The following is a 26,784-nucleotide window of genomic DNA, read 5'->3' as shown; positions in this document are numbered from 1 at the left end:
TCACTGCGAGAAAACAGGGCTCCAAATGGTACAAAATTTGTGGTTGTTTCCAAGCTTGTTACATTACCTGTGTTGAAAATGCTTGAATGTTGACCACCTCAGGATGGGAGAGGAACTGTTGATTGCTGACCTTCAGGGAAAACTGTCCTTTCCTAAACAAGTCCCCAACAAGCCAAAATACAGGATAATACAAATTAATGAAGTGCTCTTGCAGGACTCAATAATGATCGAAATGCTATATATTCAGTAAAAATGACTAGCTGCGTGACAGAAGCTTTAGCTCAAGTGTTTTCAATTATGTTTATATAGTGTTTTTTTCTGAAGATTCACAACAGTCACAACACGTAATAAAATATCTTTAACTACGTAATAATATACCCTCATCTCCCTTTAACTAAAGTTACCCACATAGGATGGCATCTCCAAGATAAAGCACAGATTCTAAATGTCAGCTATTTCTTGCTAAAGAAAAATGTCACTTATCTGGCTTCGGAACAGAAGCTCCCACTTTTTGGCATTTTTGCTTCCTATTTACTTTTCAATAATGCCACCCAATAACCTGGACCATAAAGTAGCTATGTTTCTCAAGACAAGATCCTGACATTTCATTATGACTGCCAGGCAGACAAAAAAAAAAAAACCACCCCATGATACAGAAACACATGCCTTCAGTCTAGTGAACATGAGCTAATCCCTGGCATCAGAAGGACACCCTGAAAGTCTTATTGAAAGCAAATGGATCAAAAACCACCCTAATATATATAGGCAGAAATGTAGAACAATTCCACTGACATCAGTCTAGTCCCAAGGCTTTATGGTGATGTACATCAAGTGTGAAATTTGGCAGGATGACTGGCTTATTGCCTGGCAGCAGGAAAAATCTGCTTGCTTGCAACATGCTTGTAGTGTGAGCATTGCCAGCTACTAATCACCACTAATTATCCCAGGCTGCTAACAGAGCTCATATCACAGGCAAAGAAGCAATGGCTGAATGCAGATTATGCCACAGAGCATAGCGGTGACATCATTTGAGCATCTTCCTGACAGTAGCAAGAAATTGGTGTAAGAACCAGACTAATATGCCAGTTTTAAACCCACAGCGGAGTATCCTAAAGAGGAGACAAACTCCTGCAGTCCCAAAGCGCAACAGGTTTGGTAGCTGGATCACAGTGGCCTCTTATACCATAATCAGAGAATTTTTGCACCATCATTTATGCTATGGTACAGTATAAGTACATTGGGAATTTATTTAACAGCAGTGTTTTTTTAACAGAGAAGTGTGCTTCACCGTAAGAAGGTTTCCAAGGAACAAGGAAATACCTGTTCTCAAGATACGTCGATTTTTTTTTAAGGCAAGAGCTCTGAAAAAAGTTTCAACAGTCACCTGGATTTCCCTTTGCTGTGCACAAAGCGGACTCTCTTCTCCTTCACATCCTTGCAGCTGAAGCGGTCGCCTTTGCTCAGCTGCACCTCTTCCCCGTTGACCACCATCACTAGCCTGCCGTTGGAGGGAGCGCTGTCGATACGGAACAAGAGCTGTCCTGTGTCACCATCCAGATCACACACACCCAGTAAGGAGAGGTCGAGGGGCTTTACCCCACCAATTCCTACTGGGAGGGTACTGTTCACATGGAAGCTCGAGAGACGCTTGCTGGCTAAAAAGAAAGAAGGGGGAGGTGTTTCTGAATGAATTACGGCCATGGGCTATGTTAGCACGTTGCCTGCCACTACCATCTTTTGGATAACAGACCAGGCCCTTATAGTGCCCTGTTCATTACTGACCTAGGTGGACAACCACCATCTCAAGAAGAACTGCAATCCATCCCAATCCCCACTATGATTTTGAGCCGTTTGGACAAGTCACTTCCCATCTTGTGGTCCCCATCACAAAACTCAAAGCCAACACACACTTGGTCTGCCCTGCAGACAGACTAGTAAATCTTCATTTAGAACAAAGAAAAGTTAAGTACTACAGTTGATTGAGTAAGGGATTTCCCCCAGGGTATTTTTTCATTTGTTTTACATTGATGATAAATGATGCTGCGATTGGAAAGACGTGCCTGCATACCTAACTGGGTAACTTCACTTAGAAAACCACATACGTGCACATTTTACGAAACAAAAACATTGCAGAAAAATAGCTGCCAACTTTTAACAGTCAACAGGAAACTGCACAAAACTGAATTCCAAAAATGACACTGAATGAATACTGTTTCTGGCCTCAAGAACTGCTGGGAGCCTTCCAGCTTGGTTGCTTTGTCACTAGACACACTCACCATCTTCACACTCTCTGGTCCACGTGTTGCCATAGAAACCCTGGCCACAGGCAGAAACGCAAACCTTATTCTTCAGAAACGTGGTGCTGTCACAGAGGTGGCACAGGCTGTCACTGTCACACTCCAAGCATCCAGGAGGACAAGCTGAATTGGACGGAAAGCACAACCCCATTGAGACACTGCAAAAAACAATGCAGCCACTGGTGCACAGAGCTGTCCCGGGGGGTCAGAACAGAAATACTACCGCTATTTGTGTCTTACCTACCTGACAAAAATAACCAAATAGAAGGGGCAAAGACTTGAGATTAAAGAGTTGTTAAGAAGTTCCTTCCTCATTTGACCACTGTTTCCCATTGACTACAGAGAACCTGAAGATAATCTTCCAAATGGAAGAAACGTGTTTTTAAGTAGCTCTTATACCAATTTGAAGAAAATACTCCAAATACACATTCAAGTCCTACACGGCTTGTTAACCCACAGATACAACTGAAACCTTTCTAAAAATGTGGGGTTTAATACCTGTTTTTTATATACAGGGCACACACACACACAAGCAGCCATCTACATTGAATCTCATTCCTCCTGAGCTAGGCACGTCTAAATGTAGATGTAGCCTGTTATCTCATTCTCAAGTTGACTGCATCACCTCAACAGCAAGTTTAGCACAGCATCCAAGCGCTTCCTCTTCACCCCAGCCTTGGAGAGAAAAAGCAGTGTACAGAACAGAGACTACAACCCTGGTCCCTCTCCACCACATCACCCTCACTTTGCTTACCCGTGCACTTTCGCTGTGCATGGTCTGCGTAATATCGCTTCCCACATTTGTGAACACAATAAACGTCCAAGAGGAAAAACGGGGCTTCGCAAAGGCTGCACTCATCTGGTTGGCGACACCGAAGGCAGCGTTGATCACACCCTAAAAGTCACACGTAAAGAGTTCAGCTCAACACCGTTTTCAACTGTTCCTGTGCTGTGCAGTAACGCCCCGCAGGAACCACAGCTCTGTTGCGTGTGTGTGCTGGAGGGCAGCGAGAGATCTGAAGCTAGAGAGTGCTTTCTGAATGCAAGACGTGCACAAATTGGAGACAAGCAGGGAAACACGCTGGCAGCAGTGATTAGAAGTAACGCTCAAGAAGAACTCACTCTGGCATGTGTCTGATTCCTTGTAGAAAGCTGCAGGGCACTGTTCCACACAAGCTCCTTCGTGGAGAACGTAACCCTCCATACACTGCAGGCAGTCAGACCTCTGGGGACCTTTACAAGCGTTACAGCTCCAGTCACACTCTGGAATTAAAAAATAAGTCAATGCAGGGCAGCCCATTCGGGGTGCTCACCCTATACAAGTGTTTAGTACTTGGGGTCTACAAGCTAGGGGGAAAAAAAAAAAAAAAAGTAAGCATGCTTTGTACTGAGCGACTTCTTACAACTCAAGATATGTTTGGGTTTTTTTCTTCCCCTCTTGGACTTAACATGCTCTAACCATGTTAAATCTGAGCAGGCCTGGCTCTTGTTCAGCATTCAGACCTGCTAACACTGGCACAGTTTTGTTGCCCGTAAAGCCTGACTTTATCCCGTAAGTAGCAATGTTCCTCTTCTGCCAACACCCAGTTTGTTGCTCATTAGCAATTATCCATCCCGCCTCACCAATCTCATGCTTTCAAATGACTCCGACCAAAAGAAAATGAAACTGTTGTCCCTCACAGTCCAAATGCCCCTCTGGAAAGTACGCTGGCCAGAAACACGCTGGATCCAGCTGGGACCAGATCTGCCTTCACATACCCTTGTACTATGGCCCCTCCGGTCTCCAGCAGAGTCCCAACCATGCACATGTGCCCAAGGACTACTCAGGTTGCCAATGCTACCGCTTGTTTCTTGGTGGGACTTAGAGGGTCCGTATCAGCAATTAATGACAGACACGCCTGGCTGATGAGACAGACAGATGGGCAAGAGGAAGCAAGGACTCACTGAGCTGAGCTGACCTACTCCAGTCCATGCAGCATGTCCAAGACAAAGCCAGGACAAGAGTCCTGCCTCATTCCAACACCCTAAGCACCAGACAATGTCACCTCTGAAGAACCGCAATGTTAAGGGGACAGACGCTACTCAGTTAAGCTAGGTTCAGGTACTGAGAGAGCCAGCTAGAAAAGAACACTGAACAACAAGTCATTTATATTATATCCCAGTCTTAGTGGTGTTAGCTGCAATAAAGCCACGTTTATCCTCACTTATTTCCATTATGGAACAATTCTGCTTGGGAGTTCTGGAAATCTTTCAAGTCATGTGTCTTTTAAATCAGCCCAAACTGTTGTTTCTGCAGTCAGCCAGTGATGCAGTATTTAATAAGACAGAGAGAAGCAGGTAAGTACACAAGGCCCTATAAGCACTCTAAAAAAGATTTAGCTTGGTAAGCTCACTCGTTATTCAGCTGACCCATGACTAAATGAATTGCTGGACCTGACCCTTGAAAAGTTTGCTGGCTGACTTACTAAATCATTTACAAGAGAAGGATTTGCAATAATCTTGTTTCACTGAAAGGCTGAAGAATGTGAGAGCAGACTGCCAAAAAAGAGAAAAAACTAAAAGCCTCACAAGTGGGCTGTCACCGGACAACACCCCCCCGCAAACTTTTTAAAGCAGGCCACCTGCATAGATCCTGCTGCAAGGTAACGGATTCTTAGCCAAGGCACTTGTAATTTTTTTTTTTTTTTTCCTTTTTTTCTTTAAACCAGCAATGTATTTTTCACCTCTGCAAGTCTTGCTGGAAAAATCCAGATAGTACTGCTGAGCACAGCTCTCGTACTGGCATTCTCCAAATAACAGGACCTTAGCTGGATCTCTGCAAGACGTACAGCCGGTGGCCGATTCACAGCTCAGGCACTGGCTGTTGCAAGCTGTGGAAAGACAAAGACAAAAGAAAATAACTGTAATTACTGAGGGACCAGCCAACTGTACAAGTAAAAATGGTATTATCCTGCAGCATCGCGACTCCTCTTGTCCTCTTTGAGAGACACCTGCGGAGACTTCAGAGTTTTTGCTTCTTACGTTCCTTCTCACAGCCTCCAAAATGTAAAAAGCCTCCTTCCATTTGGAATAGACTATTAGGTCTCCTCCCACTGCTTCTCACTCTCCTCTGGACAGCTCAGGGTAAAACACTGACCTTGAATTCAAATCCCCAGATAAGAGCTTTCCCTGTCTCTGTTTTTCTTACTCTCTTTAAACAACCTGTGCTTCATATGATTCCAGACTTAACTCATAACGCACAAATCCGGAGACCATAATAGACTGCTGCAATCCAGTCAGCAAACCTTGGTGGGACCAAAGGCCCATTTAATTTCACTTAATATTTCCACCTTTTTATTTGCGCACAGTGTGAAATTTTGGAGCTGGAGGGAGCAAAGAAAGATGCCAGGAAAAAAATAATTCAGGGATTTACTGAACCTAGGATCAAAGTCCAGCGGTTCAGAATATTTCAGCTCACCTCTTTGATGTCCAGGGTCTAAACTTCGCAGGAGGCTGTAGAGTGTACTCAGTGCTGATGTCAGAGCTCTTAGCTAATTCATAGCAGCAGACTTAATAGCAATGTGCTATGAAAGACCGAGAAATACTTCCTAGCCCTTTGCCTACGCACTGAAAAGCTCACTCTGAGTCTGGTGAGACAAAACTTTATGAAAATAATATGCAGAAAACTCATGGAGGTTCACATGTCTGCTTTATACAACCAACCATAACTGCCCTGCTAGCAAGTACAATGACGGCGTATGCGACAGGGACTGCTAAATTCCCGGCCAACTACCCCTGAGTGTCGCTAAAGCCATACGGAGTCAGAATCTTTGCCCAAGCTCAATTCTGTTTATGATAAATCAGAAAAAAGCTCTGGAAACACAACCCCAAGTGTTTAAACTAAAGAATAAAGCACAGCTGGCCATTTTTAATGGAAAAAACAACCAAAACCTCTCATAGGATTTAGCGCAACTACAGTTCAGGTGCTAAATACCGACATGTTACTTGCGGTAACATGTCAGTGATACGCTAATTGTGGAATGCTAATTTAGTGATATGCTAATTGTGGAAATCCACTTCAATTCGCTTTTAATTCAAGATAAGAGTTTTATCGCAGCAAAACCTCAAAATACCAAAGCAAGTGTGAAAATACCTATGTTGCTCTCATTGAAGCGGGAACCCAGTGCCCTTCAAAATAGTTACTTGTTTCAGCTCATCTAAAAAATGTCACAGAAGGTCTGTATTTTATTGACACACAAATGAATTTCTAACAAAACGTTTACCTAAAGAATCCAGTAGCTGCTTTTAGGTCCTCCGGTGCCAGTCCGATTTCACTTAAGAATACTACATGGAAAAATTACTATTTTTAAGTGCTACAAAAAGCCAACTGTTAAAAGTATGGTAAAACATTCCACAAGGGGTAAATCTATAGAAAGTAGGTTACCCACGGAAGCACGCCAGAACAGTAAGCAAAAACCGCATTTGAAAGTAATCCTGTCTGCTTGTTTTATCAGCGTGACTCCATATCTGCATTTTTAAACCCATGAAGAACTTGTTAAGCTTTGCACTGTTCCTCAGCCAGTATGGCACTGAGGTTAAAAACATCTCTGGGAGTCCACACACGCACTCAGCATCTCTCTGAACTTCGTTCCAAACCCGTTTTCGTTCCTCAAAAGTGCAATGCGACTAAAATAAATGTTGAAGAGAGACCAAATTTTCTCAGCCTAACAGCCAACCTCCATTTAAACAATTTTCATTACCTCTCAGCGGCAGTTTTCCAGCAGCCTGGGACAGTTTATATCTACATGGCTTATCAGCAGTACTTCACTTGAAAAGGCACAAGTGAGACTTGGAATGACAAAAATCCAATGCACCAACACACTTTGCCTTGAGCCTCCTGCCACAAGGATTACATACACTTCTTCAAAAGCCATTTGCAATAAGAAGATTAGAGCAGTTGAATTTGCTTGCAAAAAACTATTTGCATTTGAGCTACTGAACCAAATTCAGGAAGGGTACAGTCCTCAGGAACATTCCACTTCTACCATGATTTCCTGAGGGAGGAGCTATCAACAGGAAAGTTTTCCTTAGAAAAGGGCATTTTAATTCAGCAGGGAGTTATTCTGGTGTAGTTAGCAAGAAGAAAATCCCTACTGCAGGAAAGAAAAGTGAGCATCTTGTAGAGCTCGTAGGAAACTAGCCAGGAGAGTGAGAATCCCAGGATTCCTTTTTTTTATTCCTCTTTTTTATTACATTCCTTTTGTCATTATTATTGAATAGTCTTTTTTTCCTGTCAGTGGAAGAATGTGCAAAGTCTTCCACCTATTTCCTTCAACTTATGCAAGATGTCTCCATTTCTGCTGCTAAGATGGAAATAATAGTTTCAGGAGAACCATATATTTCCACAAAAGGCAGGTAAAGCTGACAACCATATCAGCTTCCTCCTACAAGACCTCATCAGTAAAGAAATTGGGTCTAGATAGGCTGACACCGATACCTATACTGAGTGCAGTGCAACAGAGTTATTTTATCATAAATCAGGATAATTTAAATTGGGGTAATGCAGGACTTGACAAATCTGAGTGTTCAGGTTCACAGCAACCAAACCGCTCAAGCACTCACTCATTTTCAGGTGTGTGTATTATAGTGGGTCAATTCAAGCAGGGCTTTTTCCTATTTTTTATGTCTCTGGGCCATATAATTTGGCATTTTGGAACATCAAACCCAATAATTATGTGAGGAATAACCCAACTGACGCCAGGGCCAGACTGAACATAGAATAATAAAGGAAAAGAGAGGCCCTCAGAGATTCACAAGGGATAGCAGGAATAGGATAAAACATTACTGGACTTAACACCAGATCAATTGCATCAGATCATTAGGAGGTAAAAATATCACAGCTCAAGTCAGTCGGGGCGGCGCCTACGAAGCTGTACCTGGTTCCTACTGAGGCTTCACATGTGGAAAAACGTAGCATAAATGCTACAGTCTTAATACAGCTTCCATGGCGGGTACTGGCAGGCAGTGCAGTGGGGAGGGGGTTTGCCTTAGTAAGAATTGATTAAAACTGGTCTAAACTCATCAAGTTTTCAACAAAGCCCAGAATCCACCGGTACTTTTGGCCACTTCTCCATGTACCACCTAGACAATTTAACAAGGAAGCCTACACAAATTCTCCTGCAGATTTTTTATTACAGGACCCGAAGTCTCCTGTCTTTGAAGTCAATAACAAGACTGCAACTGTGGTCAAATTTAAACCACAGGCTCTGTTTCTAAGGCAGCTAATCACCTCTGTCAACTCACATCGAATTTCTAGGCACTTGAAATCTTTCTTTGCCTGGCAAGAGGAACAGTAAGCGAAGGAACAAGACAAGACATGTTGGTGAATACATTGTGGAAAGGAGAGATGGCTTGGAGAGAGACACTCACGTCTGCAGGTCTGCCTGTCATCCCTGTAGTATCCCGGGGAACAGACTGGCACACACATGCTGGTGTGGGAGAGAACCAGGCTGGTGTTGCAGGAAGAGCAGGAAAAAGGACCCCCGCCGGTGCAGGTTTTACATGAGGGGTGACACCCTGCAGGGACAGCAAGAACAAGAGTCTCTGTTGAAGGAAAAGTAGATCTTTGAGCAAGTTTCACAAGCTTCAGCAGAAGCACTCTCAGAGACTGAGCGTGGTGATATCGAGTACCAGAAGCTCCTACTAAGTCTAAGCCCTTACTGGTGCACTGCTCACGACCCACCCACCTTGTGACAGATGGATTAAATGGCTTTATTTGTGCTCTGTGTGCCATGCACACTAGCTCTCTCCCCTCCTCTCCCTTCTCTCTCTTTTCACCCATTCCTCTTCTCTTCAACCTTCCCTTCTCCTTAAGAACAACCCTACAGGATCTGGCCAAGGCCCGCCTACCAGAAAAGAGTAAAAAAAGGGCAAGCATGTACCAGTACCTCCCTCTCATGCTTTCTCTCACCTAGTTTCAGGTCAGATCCTCCTGAGCCTGATGCGCTTTGTCTATTTAGGAACCATCTAGCGCTTTTCTGACAACTCCACACCTCCCTGAAGACTCACATCCATCCCTTCGGCAGGAGTTGCACAGCTGCTACCTATTCCAAGAAGCCAGACTGACAGAGAACAGTCAATCTCTACGCACCCTCTCTCCATTTCACTCATGACTTCGTAGGCTTCCATCATACTTCCTCCCTCCTAAGGTCTCCTGTTTTTCAGGTTGAAGCACTGTGGTCTACTCAGTTGCTCGCTGTACAGAAGCCCTCCATTCCCCAAATTGAGTCCTGCTGCCCTCCCCTTTTGAGATGGGCAGAACGGCTCACAGCACACAGCTCCTTTAGACAGCAGCAGAATGAATTCTTCTATTCCTCCGTCCTTTTGTACGAGCGCCTAACATTTGATTTGCTTTTTCAACGCTGCTGAACAGTGGGATGCCGCTTTCACAGGCTGATTGATCTTTACTTCAAGATCACGGCAAGGACGTGAGCTTAGAACCGGGTATCCCTGTGTGCACCTTTACATCTGCCTATACCAAACTCCACCCCTTGCTTTACTGCCCGGACGCTCACTCTTACAAGATCCCTCTGCAATTCTTCATAGCCAGCAATCCCACTGACTGCCTCGAGTAAGGAAGTACATTACTACCTTTTTCCTTTCCCGCACCTTTGAAGAGGTATTTCTATGCCACCCCTCGTTTTCTTTCCCTGTTTCCTTGCCATCCCTTTGTCTCCCACTTCTTGTGCTTCTTAGTCTGACTGAAGAGATTTAAAATACCACAGTGGATGAGGCCAATGTATCCTATTAATTTCTCCAAAGGGGGTACGTACTCACAAAACTATTAGTCTGTTTTATTTCTTGATAGGCCTTTTACCTAAAGATTGATGCCATCATTACACCTATCAGGCCAAATTAATCATGAGTGAAAGTGTGCAAAGGAATCAGAGACGTGACTGCATTACGCTGTGCTGGAGATCTTAAAAGCTAGAACAAAATGTAGTATGAGCTTTGACACAGTCTGAATAATGCAAAACTTCTTTTAAATGAAACCTTTATACCAACGGGAAGAAATGTTATCCCTAGGCTTAAATTTTCAGGAAGGCAAAACATCTCTCAGGGGTCCTTCCAATTAAATGACACAGAGTGTATTTCATCTGTCTCTGAGATTTCATTTGTCAAAAACAGGTAAATAAACACACAGCTCCCCGAGCACTTGAGAGCAGCTTTGAAACATTAACCATCAGTTGTTACGCTGGATAAGGAAATGCCACTTCCTGCAAAGGGAGCATCTACATCTTAATTCTAATGTGCAGAATTTCTTGTCTTGATTTCTTTCTCTTAAAATAAACTGCAATACCCTGTGCTCAGCGTAAGATGCGTTGGGCTTTAACACGTCTGTCGGCCACATAACAAGAAAAGCAACCTAGTTCCTTCTAAGAGTCCAAGAAATATAAAGCAGCGTAGACAACGATCGGAATATGAAACGACATCAACAACAAAAACTGGAGGAGATCCAGGGATCCATTTCATGGAACATCTCGCAAGGATCGAGAGTAGACGTGGCACTCGGGGACATGGTTTAGTGGGCACGGGGGTGTTGGGTTGACGGTTGGACTGATGATCTTAGAGGTCCTTTCCAACCTTAATGATTCCTAGTTTTACTTTCATTAAAAAATAATCCAGCCACCAAGCCAGGAAACATGAAATTACTACTCTGCCCTTAATTGGTTTAGTGGTGGGCTTGGTAGTGTTAGGTTAATGGTTGGACTGGATGATCTTAAAGATCTTTTCCAACCTAAACGATTCTATGATTCTATGATCCAGGCGGTCCCTTGCAGCTACTTGAGGCATCTGTAGGGACTACTCACTTTTGCAGGCACCATTCTCCGCGTAGTATCCCACGGGACAGTCAGGAATGCAGTGATCCCCCAGGAGCAAGTGACGGGCGTTCTGGCACTTCAGACAGATGCTGCCGGTGTCCCGCAGGTTGGCCACGCACTGACGGCACAAAGGGTGGCAGTCTAAAGGAAGCAGGGAGTAACAGATACGGTGGTCACAGACGGACAAAACAGAACTGCTAAGAGGACCCACACTGCTGAGAACTCAAGGAAGACATTAGGGACGTAACTTTCAGAGCCCCCTTCTGCTATCTGGTGCACAAGGGCTGGGATGAGGTGCTAAACACTGCACTTCTGGATGTCTGCAAGACAGATGATGACCAGAAATTACCACATTCAAGGAGCATTCCTTTCCTCCTGCCTTCATCCCCAGCTTGCGCTCTTTCTGAGCACCACGTTTTCACTTTTCCTCGGCAATAACATTCTCCGCATCTCTCCCGCCCCATTCAAGCATCCCCTTTCCCACCCTTAAGTGAGCTTGGGAAAGCTTTGTACAAAGCCAGTTCAAAGCCCTTCGCTTTCCCCAAACATTTCTCTGATTTTAGGTGCTTCTACCTACAGGTTTATCTTTAACAAACTAAGCGGGCAGCTGTAGGCATTCACCTCCCTCTGCTCCCACCGTTGAAAAACGAAGAGCACAACCTGTACAGCTCTATAACCCTCTCCCATAGTTTTTAATGTTCAGGTTTTCCCACACAAACAAGACATCCGTACCCTGAAGAGGCCACTGCAGACCTCAAAGCCAAGCCAAGAGCGGCATTTAGAGTTGCATGAGAGTGCCTCAAAACCTTTTCCTTGTTTCCTTTTTCCTCAGCGGCACACAAGCTTGTGTCTCCTGACCTCTACCTGAACTTAGGCGCTTCAAAAGGTTGTACAACAAGCCTTTTGTATGCACAACAGTGCAGTGTAAGGCAACCTGGAAGCCAAATTAATCCTCATTATGGTAATTCAGAAAATTATAAAGGAAATGACGGCTCTCTTGAAAGAAATGTAATAATGAGGCTTGATTTCAGTACCTGGCCTCTTGTCAGATTTCTACTGAAGGTTCAACTTTCTGTCTTTTGTCTCTTGTGACAGCATTACTACAGATTGTCAGGCAATCTAATTTTACAAGCTGAAGACAGGCTCACACGGAAGTCCGGGGAATTCTGCATCCATACCTGCAAGAACGTAATAGCGACTGGAGTCTAACCCTAGCCTGACTTCTATATGATACACATTGATGATTCTTACCAAACACTGGTGGAAAAGCACAGATACAGCTCAGAAATGAACACAGTTCAGACTGCATCCAGGGATTCGAGGTCCTTAAAGCAGCTGCCTCTTTCACCTCCTGACTTTACAGGGTATATAACCTAGCTAGTTTCTGCCCCACACTCCCAAACTTGCAGATGGGAAATTAACAGCCAGAGGGGAGGTAAAGGTGAGCAAGAAGGAACGTTACGCCTAAGATAGTGACCCTGTATGTTCTCAATCCAGCACTGTCAGGACATTGGGAAGAAAAGAAAAGCAGCACAGGAGGTAACGCTCCCAAACTCAGTGACAAACCTGAAAACCTCCTTAGAGGGGTTACAGCTTACAGGGGTTATTGTACTGCAGCTTCTGACTGCAAAGGAGAAGAACTCAATATCCAAGGCATCATCCCATAAACCTTCACAGCCACAGATCCCAAACCTGTGCTGACATCAGAGTGGAAAGACCTGCCATCTATCTGCAGCCTCACCGAAGCCAGAAAGGATCACGCATAGCTCACCATAGAGAGAAAGGACTAAGATACCATCCAAAAGGCCCTGAGCGCCGTATGGCAATTTGTATACACAGGGCTGGAGGTGGGGTGAAGAGTTTTATGCACTTATATTCAATAAAATTAACATAAATCCAGTTAGTTTCTTGTGCGTCCACGTTTACCTGGCAATATGTCTACTCCCTTTATTGTTGAAATACTCCTCCAGTTTAATCTCTTGCTGAGGCCACTGGTCTGTAATAGAGAGTTTGGCTAGATGCAGTAAGTAACCAAACCCAGCAACAGTTTTTTAGCAACCACGAACAAGAGGGACACCTGTATATGGTCAATGGGTTCCATAAACAGAGCAGAAAAATGACAGAGAGAAAACTAAGGGTGCCCAATTAACCAGTATCTACTGTAAATAACTGGACTCTCCCAAACTAACATTTAAAAAGCTAAGTATCTACAAAACTAGGTGCTGCTGCAGTACAGTTTTCTCTTTACAGCCTCTACGTCTGCTCCTACGTACTGGAAGAGTTCTTTTTCTCAGCTACTGCTTTAGGATAAGTCGGCCCCATCACTCTCTTGTTCCTTTGCAAGCCTGCAGATGAAAGAGCACACAACACCAAATAAAAAACCAGAACTGACACTCATGGTGAATTTGAGGGACATTGGGGATCTAGTGAGAGAGTAAAGGAAGAACTGACGTGCTTTGTTTTGGAAAAGATTATTTAAATTTTTCACAGCAGGCTCCCTTTGAAGAGAGGACTAAGAGAAGCAGAGTGTTTTCTTTATGCTTCTCAGTAATACTGCACAGCCGTATTTTGTTCCTTGCTTCTGCCTTCTCCCTCTCAATCCTCACTCCAGCTCAGCTAGCTGGCAAGTTACTGCCTGCGGGCTTTGGGCTTTCGGAGGCTTCACATCCCGTGTTTGCTGCAGGCAGCGCAACAGGTACTTAATTCCCTTAGACTTCTTCCAGTATCCAAATTGGATTCTTTAGGGCAGCATGTCACCACCTTGCTTGTAGTCCCAGTGCCTCCCTACTCAACTTTTTGAGGCTACTGACTTGCCTCCCACTGTCCAAACAAAACTTTTTCCTGCTACCCTTTCAGCTGGCTCTAATTTCCTCCTTGTCAATTCACCTCTGTGCAAAAAAAAGACCCCAAAACAAACCACCTTACCTGTCACGGATCTTCCTACAAAGCAACTTTCATTATAAAGTATAATACAATTACTTGCACAGATTTTCACTTCCAGAGTTGCTTTACTTCCACACCCTCTTTAGCTTTCTCTTAGCAAGCAAAGAAAACAAAGAAACTAGTGCCCTTCCTAAATGGCAAGTATCTATTATATACTGTTCCCTCGCCTGTCAAGACAGAGAAGGCTGTTTGGGGAGACAAAACTCTCTCTGAAGTGCTTGTGGATGCTCATAAAGGAAACCAGAGGCATTTCTCCCTCTCAGTTCCACCATTTGCTAAGCAATCAACCACTTGTATTGTTTAAATACACTTCCCCTCTTAAGGGCTCTTTAGAAAAAAAATTCCTGATGCAAGTTTCCTACTATACTCTAAAGTAAGGTATGAGGTTTACAACAGAGTACTACTTTAAATCAGTACTTAAAACACCGTGCAATTTACAGGCATGTCAGCATGCAAACATTCTCTAGCACATTACAGTAAATCCAGAAAAGAAATCAGTATGGTTGATTCAGAAGGACACCTAGCACTGAGCAGGATTTTTGGTTCGATCTGGTTGTTGGAAGGGTTTTTTTTTTTCCCCTCTCCTTTAAAAGACCTAAAAGGGAATTTGTCACACAAACAAGCGAGGTGAACTCTTGGTGAAGTGCAACCACGTTGGCAGGGATCTGCTTGCATCTTCTGAAAAGGGTGGGAACTTCTCTAGGCAGCGTAAGGTGGGAAACCCAGCCGGATGGTGCCTGGCACAAATAAGTCCAGACCAAAGTAGGGAAATGGTCTTCCGTTTTCCTCCTCTGGCAGCTCAGCTGTTCATTTCTGTAGGAGGTTGCACACCAGTGATTAAGTGGAGCAAAGCCCTCAGTTTCCCTCTTGTTCTGCTCCAGCTCTTTGTGATGATATCAATGTCTCTCTAAGAGTACGGCAACAGCTCATTAATTTTACAAGGAGCTGAATGTATTTCTTGTTGTCAGTGTCCCTTCTGGAATTTTAAGAGCAAGGCAGAAAGGCTTGTTACAGGCATCCTCCTGAGTGAGCTCTTCTGGTTTATCTTTGAACATTTTTGCAACTGCACGCAGCCTAAGAAAGCAAGGGCCTGAGCAGCTGAACATGGGGACTGGGGGTCCCCTTTCAAGGAGGATGCAGTTGGAAGTTAAGACAGGACCTTGGGGGATGCTGTAGCAGTGGGTGTTTTGATTTTCACTTCACGCCAGCTTGCTACTAATTCTGGTAGGCAGTCTGTTGCATCCTTTTACACCTCAGCTGAGCATCCAGCAGAGCTGAGTCTGTGAACTCCTTTCTTCAGCCACTGCGCAGTCCCTCTGCATTTTTCTAATTGCCCTTCCACCGAGTCAGGAAAAGATCAACGAGGCAGCCTCAAGACAGGCATATGATTTATTCACATCAGAAAAGTGAGAGCAGGACAACAGTTTTAGCGATGGCGCTGTTTTTTAGACTGGTGACTGCAACGTTTTCTGAAGCCAAAGTTGTCTTGGATAAGAGGGAGAAAAAAAATCAAAAGAGTGTTTTCAAACTGGGAAAACAAAAACCACAGAAGACCTGAGACTCAACAGGGGACTGCTAAAGCCAAAACCATATTCCTGTCCATACACTTCAGCTACAAAATAAAACTCATAAATTGAGCATTCTCAAGGAACACTGACATGAATTCAGTGTGCCCAAACCAGAGCTTAGAAACACATCGATCTTTTGAAATTTGAGGCCATTTTGTCTTTCTTCTGCTTACATTTGAAACGCTTATTTGATAAACTGCTGAAAACAACATCTTTTTCTTCTATTAACAAGGCAAATGTTCCAATCCTCATTCAGGTAACATGTACGATAACAACATTAATTCACAGGCAATGGTTTCAAGTGACAGTTGGTTTTCTGCCTCCTGTATGAAGGATTTTCCCCTGCAGGTCCATAAAGTATGACAGGTGACTATAACGCACAGCAGTCCCTATAAGTTGTAACACAGTTCTGCCTGGAGGGTCAGGAATTAGAGATAAATAGGAAGATAACTGTAAAAAAAAATATTGCTTTGGGAAGCAAAGGAAAAAGCTTTGTTAGATTCGGATGCAAATCATATATTATGCAAGTGTCAGGGGTTTTAATGTTCTCGTTTTATGGGACAGCTGCTCTTTAACTGGTAATTAATAACTTGCAAGGGCAAATTTAGCACTTCAATCAGTGCTGAATGAGAAGACTGAGTGAAATTTAACAACCTGGATGTGGAGCTCTTTATCTCTAGCGGAACTGGCAACACACATCCTTCGCTTCAACATCAGACATAAATTTAGCACAAAGAGCAACACACTTCAGACTGCAGATCTGAGACCAAAGCACAACTTTTTTTTTTAAAGGCAACAGAGAACTAGGCTCCTTTACAAGGATTTTCAAAACTTCAGTTAGACAAAGAAACATCACCGCATCTGCGTGCGAGACCACGTGAACATTAAGGGCTTCTGTGTTACAGAGAGTATCTGTACTGGCCTCTGGAAGGCAGGACTGACAGAAGCGAGTCACGCAGCAAGACTAAGGTCAGAGCTGGGAGGAGGAAAGGTATCTCCTTATGCTCTTACTACGTTGCACCTGGAAAGCCTTCTCCCCAGTTTTGGGGGCACAGATCCAAACACTATTGACACTCAATGATGCCAGGCACCGTGAACCAAGCCTTGAAAACATGTTTTGACTTTGAGAAGACAAGTTCTCCAAACAGTGGACCATGTTCATGACCTACAGGGCTTGGAAATGAAGCTTGTTAGTTTGCAAGGAAAGGAGGCATCATCAGACTGCAATTGCTTTGGAGCCCAGAAAGCCAGGCGAGGTTCTTCGCAGATGATTCATCACTGTCAGTGCAGCACATCTGGAGGTCAAGCCTTGCTCCCCGCATCGCCTGAGTGAGCCCAGTGTTTCCAATTTCTGCTCCTCATTATCGCCAGGCACTGTGACGTCTACCTAATCACCTGGGATTTGGGGAGCACGCTGATTGCTCCATGACGCCTCGCCAAACTTACAGGTAACAGCCGTCTAAAAGGGAGAATTAAAGCACACAGCATGCAGCAAGCAGCAGAATAAACCCTCCTCAGAAAGAATCCTGGTTTATGATAAATGGCACTAAGTTTTCCCAATGAAATTTCCAGCTGGAAGACCGCATTTCCACAGGCCTTTTTTCATAGGAAGCATAACGCAAAGTAATGGGAAAATAAGGTGGAAGAAATAAAGCGCATACAGCTATGACGTGACAGGACAGTAATAAGTATAGTTGTAGCCTCTGAAATTTTACAGGGCAGAAACAGCTCTTTACACTGAAATGCTGAATTATTTCCATATTGTAATTACTTGACTGTACGAAACATCTTGATTCCCCAACCTGATTTCTTGTATACCTAAGGAGCTGTACAATACTTGTAGGATATTTTCCTACTCCTCACATACTTTGTTTCGCTGCTCTCTTTGTCTCTGCAGACAAAACAGTAACTGTTGTTTAAAAGGAAGATGAAGAAATGGTTCATAAAATTAATCTGTGGAGAGCAAAGAAACAAGACTTTCATAAAAAAACCCCAACACATACATGTAAACAACAAGAAGTCTCTGTGAAGGGGAATCATCTATATTAAATTGCGAACAATAGACTCTCAATGGAGGTATTCATTACGTCTAACGCATTTTTCCCTTTTCTTAGGACTCCTTATCTCATCTGGAACTCTCCAGCCTAGATTAAGCCTCACACACCGCACCTTTTTTTTTGATAAAGAAAAAAAAATGGCTTGATAAAGCTCAGAAATTGTTGGAGCAGTTCCCAGGATACGTTTATACATGTCTGTGTGATGGATTAAAAGCGATTTTTCTTTTTAAAGAGATAAATGCAATCGGCGGCTTCTGACGCCGTGCAGGCACGGAGCACCCACAAAGCATAACCCCTATACAGAAATCCTATTACTTCCCAAAAATGTACGCAGCAACGCTAGCTGTGCCAATTTTTCTTTAGGGCCCCACAATCTGCTTCTCTGAATCACAAATGTTTCCTTAACTCACTTTACTGAAGCTCTGTGCAGGACCTAAGCAGCTTTCCTGGCTCTGGGTCCCCCAGGCTTGGCTCTACAGTGACAGGCAGTATGCTGTAAAGCCCAGACAAGCGCTTGGTCTGGCAAAGGCAAGCACATCACCACTCAACAGAGCAGAGCTGCAGCCCATCCCACTGTTAAGACCATGCTCACTATGATATTAATAAGTATATGAATGCTCTGACGACTGCCAGACACACTGGTCCATATGTATGATCTCAAGTCTTCGCACCAAAGCGTGCAGCAGCAAGCCTGGCAAAGGAAAGCCTCATCTACCTCTCTGTACTACCTGCCTTACACAATTTGCAATTGACTTCATGCAGCTCTAGCGAAGATATGTATAGCAGGAGTGGCAAGCGGCTGTGCTATATACTATGCACACCGGAGAGTTTCCTCATGGCATTTTCATCTGTGTGCCATTTTACTCATAACAGGGCATTCTGATTTCTTCACGGTGTGTGCTCAAGTAGCTGGTTAATGCCACAGAAAGATCATCACGCTATACGACCCACGCCATCTCCTCTTACTTACCGACACAATATCCCACCAGGTTGAGATACTGCTCTTCCTTGCAGGTAGTCCTGCACTTTCCACTAGCTAGAGTCGCATGGGGATGGCAGGTTAAGCACTCCAACTCAGAAGGGCCACGGCACGTCTTGCAGGATGGATGACAGGCTGGATAAGAAAAACAACACTTGTTGTTATGCTCTGGCTATAGTACGCCTTACACTCTCCCCTCCCCAGAAACCCTATAATAATCACTTAGTCTTACAAAATCACAGAATCACAGAATCGTTTAGGTTGGAAAAGACCTTTAAGATCATCCAGTCCAACCATTAACCTACACTACCAAGTCTACTCTAAACCAATCAAGGGTAGACTAGACTAAACCATGTCCCGAAGTGCCACATCTACCCGTTTTTTGAACACTTAACATGGGCATAAACATGGACATAAAATGATCTAATAGCTTCAGTGACTGCAGAGTTGTGGTTTGGAAGGCTCTTACATCCTCGTTTTGAATAAACGACATGAGAAATGAGTTGTCACTTTAAAAACGTGAGTTGCTCTCTGCATTAACGAAGGTATAGATCTATACAAAATCTAAAATATAAAGAGATTGGCCCTTTTATTCCTCCCTCCAGCATATGTTTGTGCACGTAAGAAAGAGAGCGGGATGCACAGGGGAGATAAATTAAACATCTTGAGATTGTATGAGCATCATAGCAGCACGAGTTTGATATTCACGAGTGGAAAATCCAGGAATGATTTCTGCCCAGAGCCCTCCTAAACAGAAACCTACAAAACCTGAATGCCATGCCAGCTCACTAGCTATTGTGTCTGCTAAAAGCTCAACAAAAAGATTGCAGAGAGAGTGGTTAAGATTGCTCAAAAATATTTCACTCAGACTGCTTTTGTGTCTTTCCACCTTTAAAGACAGATGCTGTATTTCCATGATTTCCAAGCTAGAGCTGAGGGAGATAGAAATATTAAGTCTAATGATCTGTAAAAAATCCTTAGAAACTACTTTTTAAGCTCTTCTATAAATAAAAGCACACAACTTCAAAAATCTCCCACCTCAGGACTCCCCCAGGCTACATACAATTGCTCGCTCCCCACATGGAAGCCGGGGGTTTCGCAGCTGCCACAGCGTAAGGCTCCAGTGTTTAAGACCTAACGCATCGTGTCCCAGCGCCTTCTCAGCTCCTCAGAAATCATGCCCAGGAATCCAGTGTTCAAAAGGAAGAATCAATTTTCTAGACACACCTCTACTAACTGAGCTTCGCTGTTCAAAAACTGCAGGAGATCTAGGCTGGCGGCATACAGAAAGACGCCACTTTCCTGACGCTGAGATTTTGTTTCCAAGACATTTACATAAGCCTGAAACTGCATAACGCAGCATTCAGCAGTCACCTCAGCTCTAAGGTGGCAGTGCACAACCTCAAAGTTGAGGAATCTTTACAATGGCCTGCCAAATAAGTATATGTATAGAGTTGTTCCTTGGATGAATAAATAGATCAGTGGACTTTAGAAGAGGTTTCTCTCTCTAAACTTGAGGCCTCCCAGGGAAGCGACCAGGAAGTTGCTGCTACCACCAGAAGATACATGGATGTCTGACCCAATGAATCTCTTTGAAAACAACAGACAGCTTTCAGATGACCTTGAAGGGACTAATCAGATTTCAAAGGCCTGCATTTCCTCCCCCATTGTACTTAGCAGCTCATAATGAACGGCATACCCCAGAGGCCACCATTTTCCGCAAGTGGCAAGCAGGATTGAATCCTTGCAGTCACTCAGAAGGTCAGTAGTCACAGTCATCTGCTTAGATGAGATCGAACAAGCTGAACGAAGGCCGCTGGCTGACTGGTGGGCAAGGCTGAGACACAAAGAAATAATGGTGTCCCCGCTACTGAGCAGGCAGAGTCATAGATGTAAATGGCTTTTCTCCTGTATCTGCAGAATTCCTTCCTTCTAAACCCAGCCCTAGAGCCAGCAGTGGATTAAAAATAAAGCTAATTCATACGGACAATATGCTTATCTAGCCTAATAAAAGCAGCCCATGCTTCAGTGTTGTCCAGTAAAGACCTCTTCTGCCACAGCGCCCTGGCTAAGAACGTCATCCAAGCCTACCGAAATGAAACGCAAAATATCTTCAGGGAAACAGTCCAGAGCAACAAAACTGATTACTATTTATGATTCAACGTGTACGCCCCTCTCACGATTCCATTTCCTGAAATTGGACTACCCTATTCTCCCCTGAAAATACTTAAACAGCCTCATATAAATTCGACAGCATCTCTAATTACATCGAGAAATACATTACGAAATGTGCATGCAATGAAATTCAGCAGTGTAAGCTGCAGGTGCCTGCCCGATGCACTCACAGTAGCAGCGATCTTGGTGGCTGAACAGCCCCTCTGGGCACTCCGAGAGGCATCTGCCTTCGAGCAGGACGTGGGAAGACAGACAAGCCGTACAGTCCTGAGAAGCGTTCCCCACGCAGCCTGCGCAGGAGGAGTGGCACTCTGCAGGGAAGGGAAAAACAAGAAGACAGAAAGCACCAAATTAGTGCTAGCTTATCTTGGTTGTTACCATCCTAGAGTACGGCTAGATTGCTTTCTCCCCAGTGATGACAGGAAGGAATTTCCTTTGCACAATTCTCTGCTTGTGAAAGGCAGAAAGGGCAGGAGTACAAAGGCTGTGTAGCACAATTCTTGAAGATAAGGAGCAACCACAGATAGCTGCATATTTAATCTTTTTTTGCACCCACACAATTCATTATGGAAATGGAAAGCCGAGATGCACAACGCCGTGTAATACTGTTCTCCTCCCTATAAGAGCTCTGGGGTTCTGCAAACTTAACAGATTCTGAAATCATCTTTTGCTATCACCCTACTGTTACTCCAGGAAGGATTTTCTATCCAGCATCACTTCATGGTTATCATCAGCCATTCTGGAGCAGTAAGAGCAAATACACATAGAGACGGGCTGGCCACCTGGCTTTACAGTTAGGGAACTGAACGCCCATTACAAGGATGATTCAGCGAGAACGAAAAGAGTGCAATTAAAAAGTTAAGACGACTTCACCTTTACTGGTGAAGCTTGTTTACTAAAACAAGCCATCTTTAAGTAATCTGATTAAATAAATATATAAACTCATTAGTTAAAAACCAAGTGTTTATTAGAGCAGTGACTCGAGGCCACAGGTTCCACTGTGCGAGTCTCCGTTGAAGACAAAGAGACTTCCTGCCCTCCAGGGAGACAAGACAGACACAGGGCTGGAGAGAAGAAATGAAATGAAATGAAATGATTTATACAAGTACGCTTAGCTGTCTGCCAGAGAGAGAGAAGTCGGGGATCCTCATCGCAAATGCAATGTCTGCAGGGCTATCTTTGGCTCAAGTGACTCAAATCTCAAGCATTAGAAAAATATAGATATAGATATTTCTGTGGTTTGGTGAGAAATTCACAACCACACAGATAAAACCTTCAAAACCAGCATTTTAACCTACGTATGAACGTGCTTCTGTTCTGCACTGATAACGCAGGCGTGGTACACGTCTGCTGTCGGTTTACTTTTTCAAAAAGGTGCATCTACAAACATTGCACGAGTATTTTACGGGGGTAGCTCAAAGTTTGAGATCTTGAATCTTCACACCTTTCTGCAATAAATCAAACTACTATGCTAATGCCATTACTAATACAGCAGAGCTAATAACATGAAGGGCTGTGCCGGCATTCTTGCCCAATGACATAATTCAGCACTGTCACTGAACTCTGCTCAGGCCTGTTTGTACAGGTCCGTTCACCCATTTGAGGCAGCGGTATACGGATTTATTCACTCAGTTTTCTATACCGTAACCTGCACTCAGCCAAGAAAACTCATTACTTGCCCAGGAATGGCCACTGCGTGGATTGGAGGCTCTACACTAATGCCATCAGGAACCAGTCCAAAACACTGGACACTTTATGGTCTGTGTAAGTCACTGTTAAAGACAGAATCATTCCACCAAAAAAAAAGCCACTTCTTCCCTTTTTAAGATCCCCTAAGGCAAAAAAATGAGCTTGTACAGACTCTTTCCACCAAGCTGAGATGAAGAGATAAAATCAAAATAAATGGATTTCAAATTATGTCCGCTTTTAGAAAATGTTTTTTCAACAGGAAGAAACAGCCATCAGTAGCATTGTTGCAATTGTTATTACTACTACTTTACTCTGTAGTAACACTCTGTCACTGGTCTTTTCACACAGGGAAGTCACTGCCATTTCCGAAAGTATCATTTCTCTTAGGCTAAGGGTGGGCTGTGTTGGCACAAGGCGTTCAGCCTGACCTCTCAGCCTGCTTCTGCCTGCATTATTGTCAAGATACCGCAATATATTTGTTGTACAGACATCCACACCAGCTGCCACAAGCTCTGTCCAGCCAGCCAGGCTGGCTTGCTGATCCACCTAGTAAACATTCTTCGCTGAAGTCCGCAACAGTTTTCTCTCAAAGCGGTGGGAAACCGCATGTATCCCCAACGCATACCACGCTAGCCTCTTTTCCAAACTCCAGCCTTCATGGAAATGCCTCCTACTCGGTATTTCAGGAGCAATGATGGCATGTGGGCTGCAGGGCATGTATCAGAAGAGCTTCCCCAAAAGAAAAGACTGCTGTGGGATGTCTTGACCTGCTCCAAGGGCTAATAAGGAGACAGCTCAGTCTTTTCTGAAAAGGATTTAAGGATTGATCCTGCTTCAAAATAAGTCAATGGTAAAAATCACATTCTCAACTTCAATGAAAAGAAAGCTAAGCTGTGCAGACTTGAACACAGTCGTTTTAAAAAAACTACCTGAATGCTTTAGTCACAAATTTTATGTAGGGTGTATTTTCCTTCAAAAGTACAAGTATATGCCGTCCTGAAAGTTACTGATTTTAAACACTCATGACTGTCACAAGGCAAACACAGGAGCTGAAAGCATGTAAAAATCAAACATTGTACAAGATCACCCCGAACCCCTAAAACCCAGTGCAGCCCTGCGCCGAAGGCTTCGAACGGCTGTTCCCATCCTCTACTCACGTTTGCAGACTCCTGCGCTATCCATGTAGAACTGGGATTGGCAGTGAGAGAGGCAAAGGACACGTACAGCTCCTTCCACGGGCCGGTGAGGCTGCAGTACGTCCTCTGGCACCCTGCACTGCAGGCAACTAGAGGCCCCCGGGCCGACGCAGGTGCGGCAGGACGGGTGACAACCTGTGCAACAAGGGAGCAGTTAGAGCCGCAGCTCTGGGGACAGCTTTCTCACAGAGAAGGACAAGGCCCAACAGCCTGGGCCTAAACGTGAGAGAGAAAGGGGAGAAAACACTGGTTTGGGCCCTCTTGTTCATCCCTCTTTCCAGTTTCGTATTGCTGTAGGCAGTGGTGCTAGCAAAGAGCTAGCAAAGAGCGTACACTTTGCAGCAACTCACAAGCTAAGAAAACTGTTCCATAAACAGATGGGGTGCTGTATTTTGTATTTGTCAAATACTTTGACATCTTTCCCCCCCACCCTCAAATAACAGCTCTTTTCTTGAATAAAGTTGACGAACAAATAACGTTGGGGAAAAAACTGCAGTACTGTGCCACAGGCAGTCAATTTTCCTTTAATTTCTGGAACCGCAACGGTGAACACAATCTCGCTAGGAGAGATAGCAAGAAATGACAGTCCAAAGGGCTCATAGGAAGCACAAATTCATCTTCCAAATTTTCAGGTTTTCCATTGCTGCAAAAATGACCTCAGTCTCAGCAAATCTACTAGGTGTGTGTAGAATTTCATCCACCTCTTAACTCATGTCAAGAAAAACCTGGAAGCAATGTACCTTTATTTCAACAGCATAGAGGCAAAAAGAGGTCCCCCCAAGATCACTAAATCCTGGGGGTGTGAATGCAGAAAGTATTTGAGAAAATTTGCTTTTTCTCACAGTAGAAAACAATCAGCAGGCAAAGACAGGAATTACTCACTGACCAGTTCAGCATAGAATAAAGGATCAGCATCGGAGCTGCGTACTCCGAGCACAGCCTGACCAAAGCCAGTACAGATACACTGGTTTACAGCAGCTGGGGAACTTACTCCAAGTGCATAGCTTACCCTTGCAGACGGTGTGATCCTGGTAAAAACCCTCTCCGCAGCCCTGCAGGCACTGGCCCCGGCGCAATGCCAGAGGAAAGGAACACGAGGTGCAGTGAGTGGCCAGAGGTCCCTCGCATGTGGAGCACGAATCGTGACAAGCTGATAAAGAAACAGAGCACACAGAACTGAAATACCCCTTTTTTTTCTCCTTGCCAGTGGTGTTGCTGACTACAGCCTCCTCCAGCCAACAATGAAAACTCCCAGCTGACACGATATTCAGCTGTGTGAACTAATGAGAGCAGAAGCGTACGTGTATTAATAACTACTAGCAGTAATAACTCTCACTCGCACAGTGTTTTGAATATGTATCTCAGCATGTCTTAATATGCTTCGCAAGGCAAAGAGGTTATTTAAAACAAGCTATCACAACTGAACCGAAGAAAACAAAAAAAAAAAAAACCAAATTCCCTGTCCCCGCTCGCGCTTCTGTGCTCTTAACGTTCCCTCCCGACAGGTAAACATCTGGGGAAAAAACGACAACGTGTGGAGGGTGCCTTGAGAGCTTTAGAAAAGGTCACGCAAATACGCCTCTTACCTCTGCATCTTCCATTGCTAGTTGGGAAATATCCGTCCGGGCACTCTGAAATGCACTTCCCATCATGTAACAACTTATCTGAAGCACAGCTCAAGCACCTGGCTTGGTCTGAATAGCATGTTTCACAGAACTGGTCACAGGCTGCCAAAGAGGACGGCTCGTTAATGAAACGCACTCAATAAGCAAAGGACGACAGAGCCATCAACCTGGCCACACAGATAAAATGAAGTGAGCCAACCCATGCCTTGTCCTTTCTTTGTCAGAAAGGCATTTTTAACGTTCCTCTCCAGCACAAGCAGCCTTTCGCACTTCCCTGGAATAAGTAGTGACATTCACGGATGCAGACGCGCGAGTGCAGACAGGTATTCACTGACCTGTATCCCATTTGGACTCTGAGTAAGTGCAAATACCAGAAATGGGTCTACACCAGCACTCCCTCCGCTCCTGACACAACCCCCTCCAGATAACGTAGTACGTTTTTCCTGTTCACCAACAGTCTGTGAACAGGGAGCACCATTCTGAACAATTTCACGCATGAAATCCATCTCGTTAATCTTTACATATCTTTGTCCAACAAGCATGAGTTACCAGACTGTTCAGGAAGTAAAAGATGGAGGAAAAGTTGATCAAAAAAATTCTAATTTCCCTCCCTCCCCCTTTTCTTCAAGTCAAAGTTTTAAGTGTGAAAATGCATCTAAAATCAAACATGACAACGTTTCTTATCAATTCCTGCGGTCTGCATTCTCCCAGGCACTCAGTTCTGAAGTTAACTGACCTGTTGTCTAAGAGCACTATGAAACTCTGGCTTCCCTAAGTCAGTAGCACTGCTGCTGCTGTATATTCAGAAGGGCCAAGCATTTTGCACTTAACCAATTTTTGTTTCTTTTCACCAGTCAGACAGCCTCCCTTTAAACCAGCTTGCAGCTCTCCAGCTGGGTATCAAAATGCATGTTTTTGGTAGAAGATGAAAGGCCTGAATCCTGGAGGTCCTGAGGAAGAGCTATGCAGTTTTGAGAACTCACTGGCAATGAAAATCACAATTATGGCCAAGCCACATCTAAGGTAAAATTTCCTTTTGAGCTTAAACGATTTTCAGCTACAGACAGGAGATTTCAAGCCCGCACACTTCAAAACACAGGTGAGTAAAATTTACTGGTATAGACATCAACCAAACTGAAGGGGAACCTGGTCAAAGTGAAATTCATCCAGTGGCCAGAATAGCAACAATTTTGTCAACACGCTCCAGGTTTTAAGGCCTCTCTAGCTAGCTGTGGCTCAGACAGACCTGCATGAAGACAGACAACCCCTGCGTCATTTCTACTGACTATGCTGGACAGTCCTTCAAAACAGCCGGAGGCGGCTGTCAGCAGAAATCCAGACTTGACCTGAATGGTTGTGGCAAATTTTAGATTCTTTATTTATTTGAGATTTTT

At 44.1% G+C, this 26,784-nt stretch overlaps 1 protein-coding gene across 1 annotated transcript in view; it reads right to left on the bottom strand.

The window, feature by feature from the left end:
• Nucleotides 1-26,784, bottom strand: part of FRAS1 (Fraser extracellular matrix complex subunit 1) — a 122,859-nt gene that overhangs the window by 59,592 nt on the left and 36,483 nt on the right. Inside the window, exons 14-26 of the mRNA XM_075709391.1 lie at nucleotides 25,352-25,492; nucleotides 24,775-24,915; nucleotides 23,727-23,900; nucleotides 21,051-21,191; nucleotides 18,697-18,840; nucleotides 11,147-11,299; nucleotides 8,706-8,852; nucleotides 5,021-5,167; nucleotides 3,420-3,560; nucleotides 3,052-3,192; nucleotides 2,277-2,420; nucleotides 1,385-1,655; nucleotides 68-152 (exon numbers count right to left, since the gene is read on the bottom strand). Of these exons, the coding sequence (XP_075565506.1) occupies nucleotides 68-152; nucleotides 1,385-1,655; nucleotides 2,277-2,420; nucleotides 3,052-3,192; nucleotides 3,420-3,560; nucleotides 5,021-5,167; nucleotides 8,706-8,852; nucleotides 11,147-11,299; nucleotides 18,697-18,840; nucleotides 21,051-21,191; nucleotides 23,727-23,900; nucleotides 24,775-24,915; nucleotides 25,352-25,492 (1,970 nt within the window). The remainder of the gene's footprint in view (nucleotides 1-67; nucleotides 153-1,384; nucleotides 1,656-2,276; nucleotides 2,421-3,051; nucleotides 3,193-3,419; nucleotides 3,561-5,020; nucleotides 5,168-8,705; nucleotides 8,853-11,146; nucleotides 11,300-18,696; nucleotides 18,841-21,050; nucleotides 21,192-23,726; nucleotides 23,901-24,774; nucleotides 24,916-25,351; nucleotides 25,493-26,784) is intronic.

This window comes from Pelecanus crispus, chromosome 4, assembly GCF_030463565.1.
Source record: "Pelecanus crispus isolate bPelCri1 chromosome 4, bPelCri1.pri, whole genome shotgun sequence".
NCBI classification, from domain to species: domain Eukaryota; kingdom Metazoa; phylum Chordata; class Aves; order Pelecaniformes; family Pelecanidae; genus Pelecanus; species Pelecanus crispus.
The sequence above is the reverse complement of the archived record's forward strand: the minus strand, read 5'-3'. Positions and strand labels throughout refer to the sequence as shown.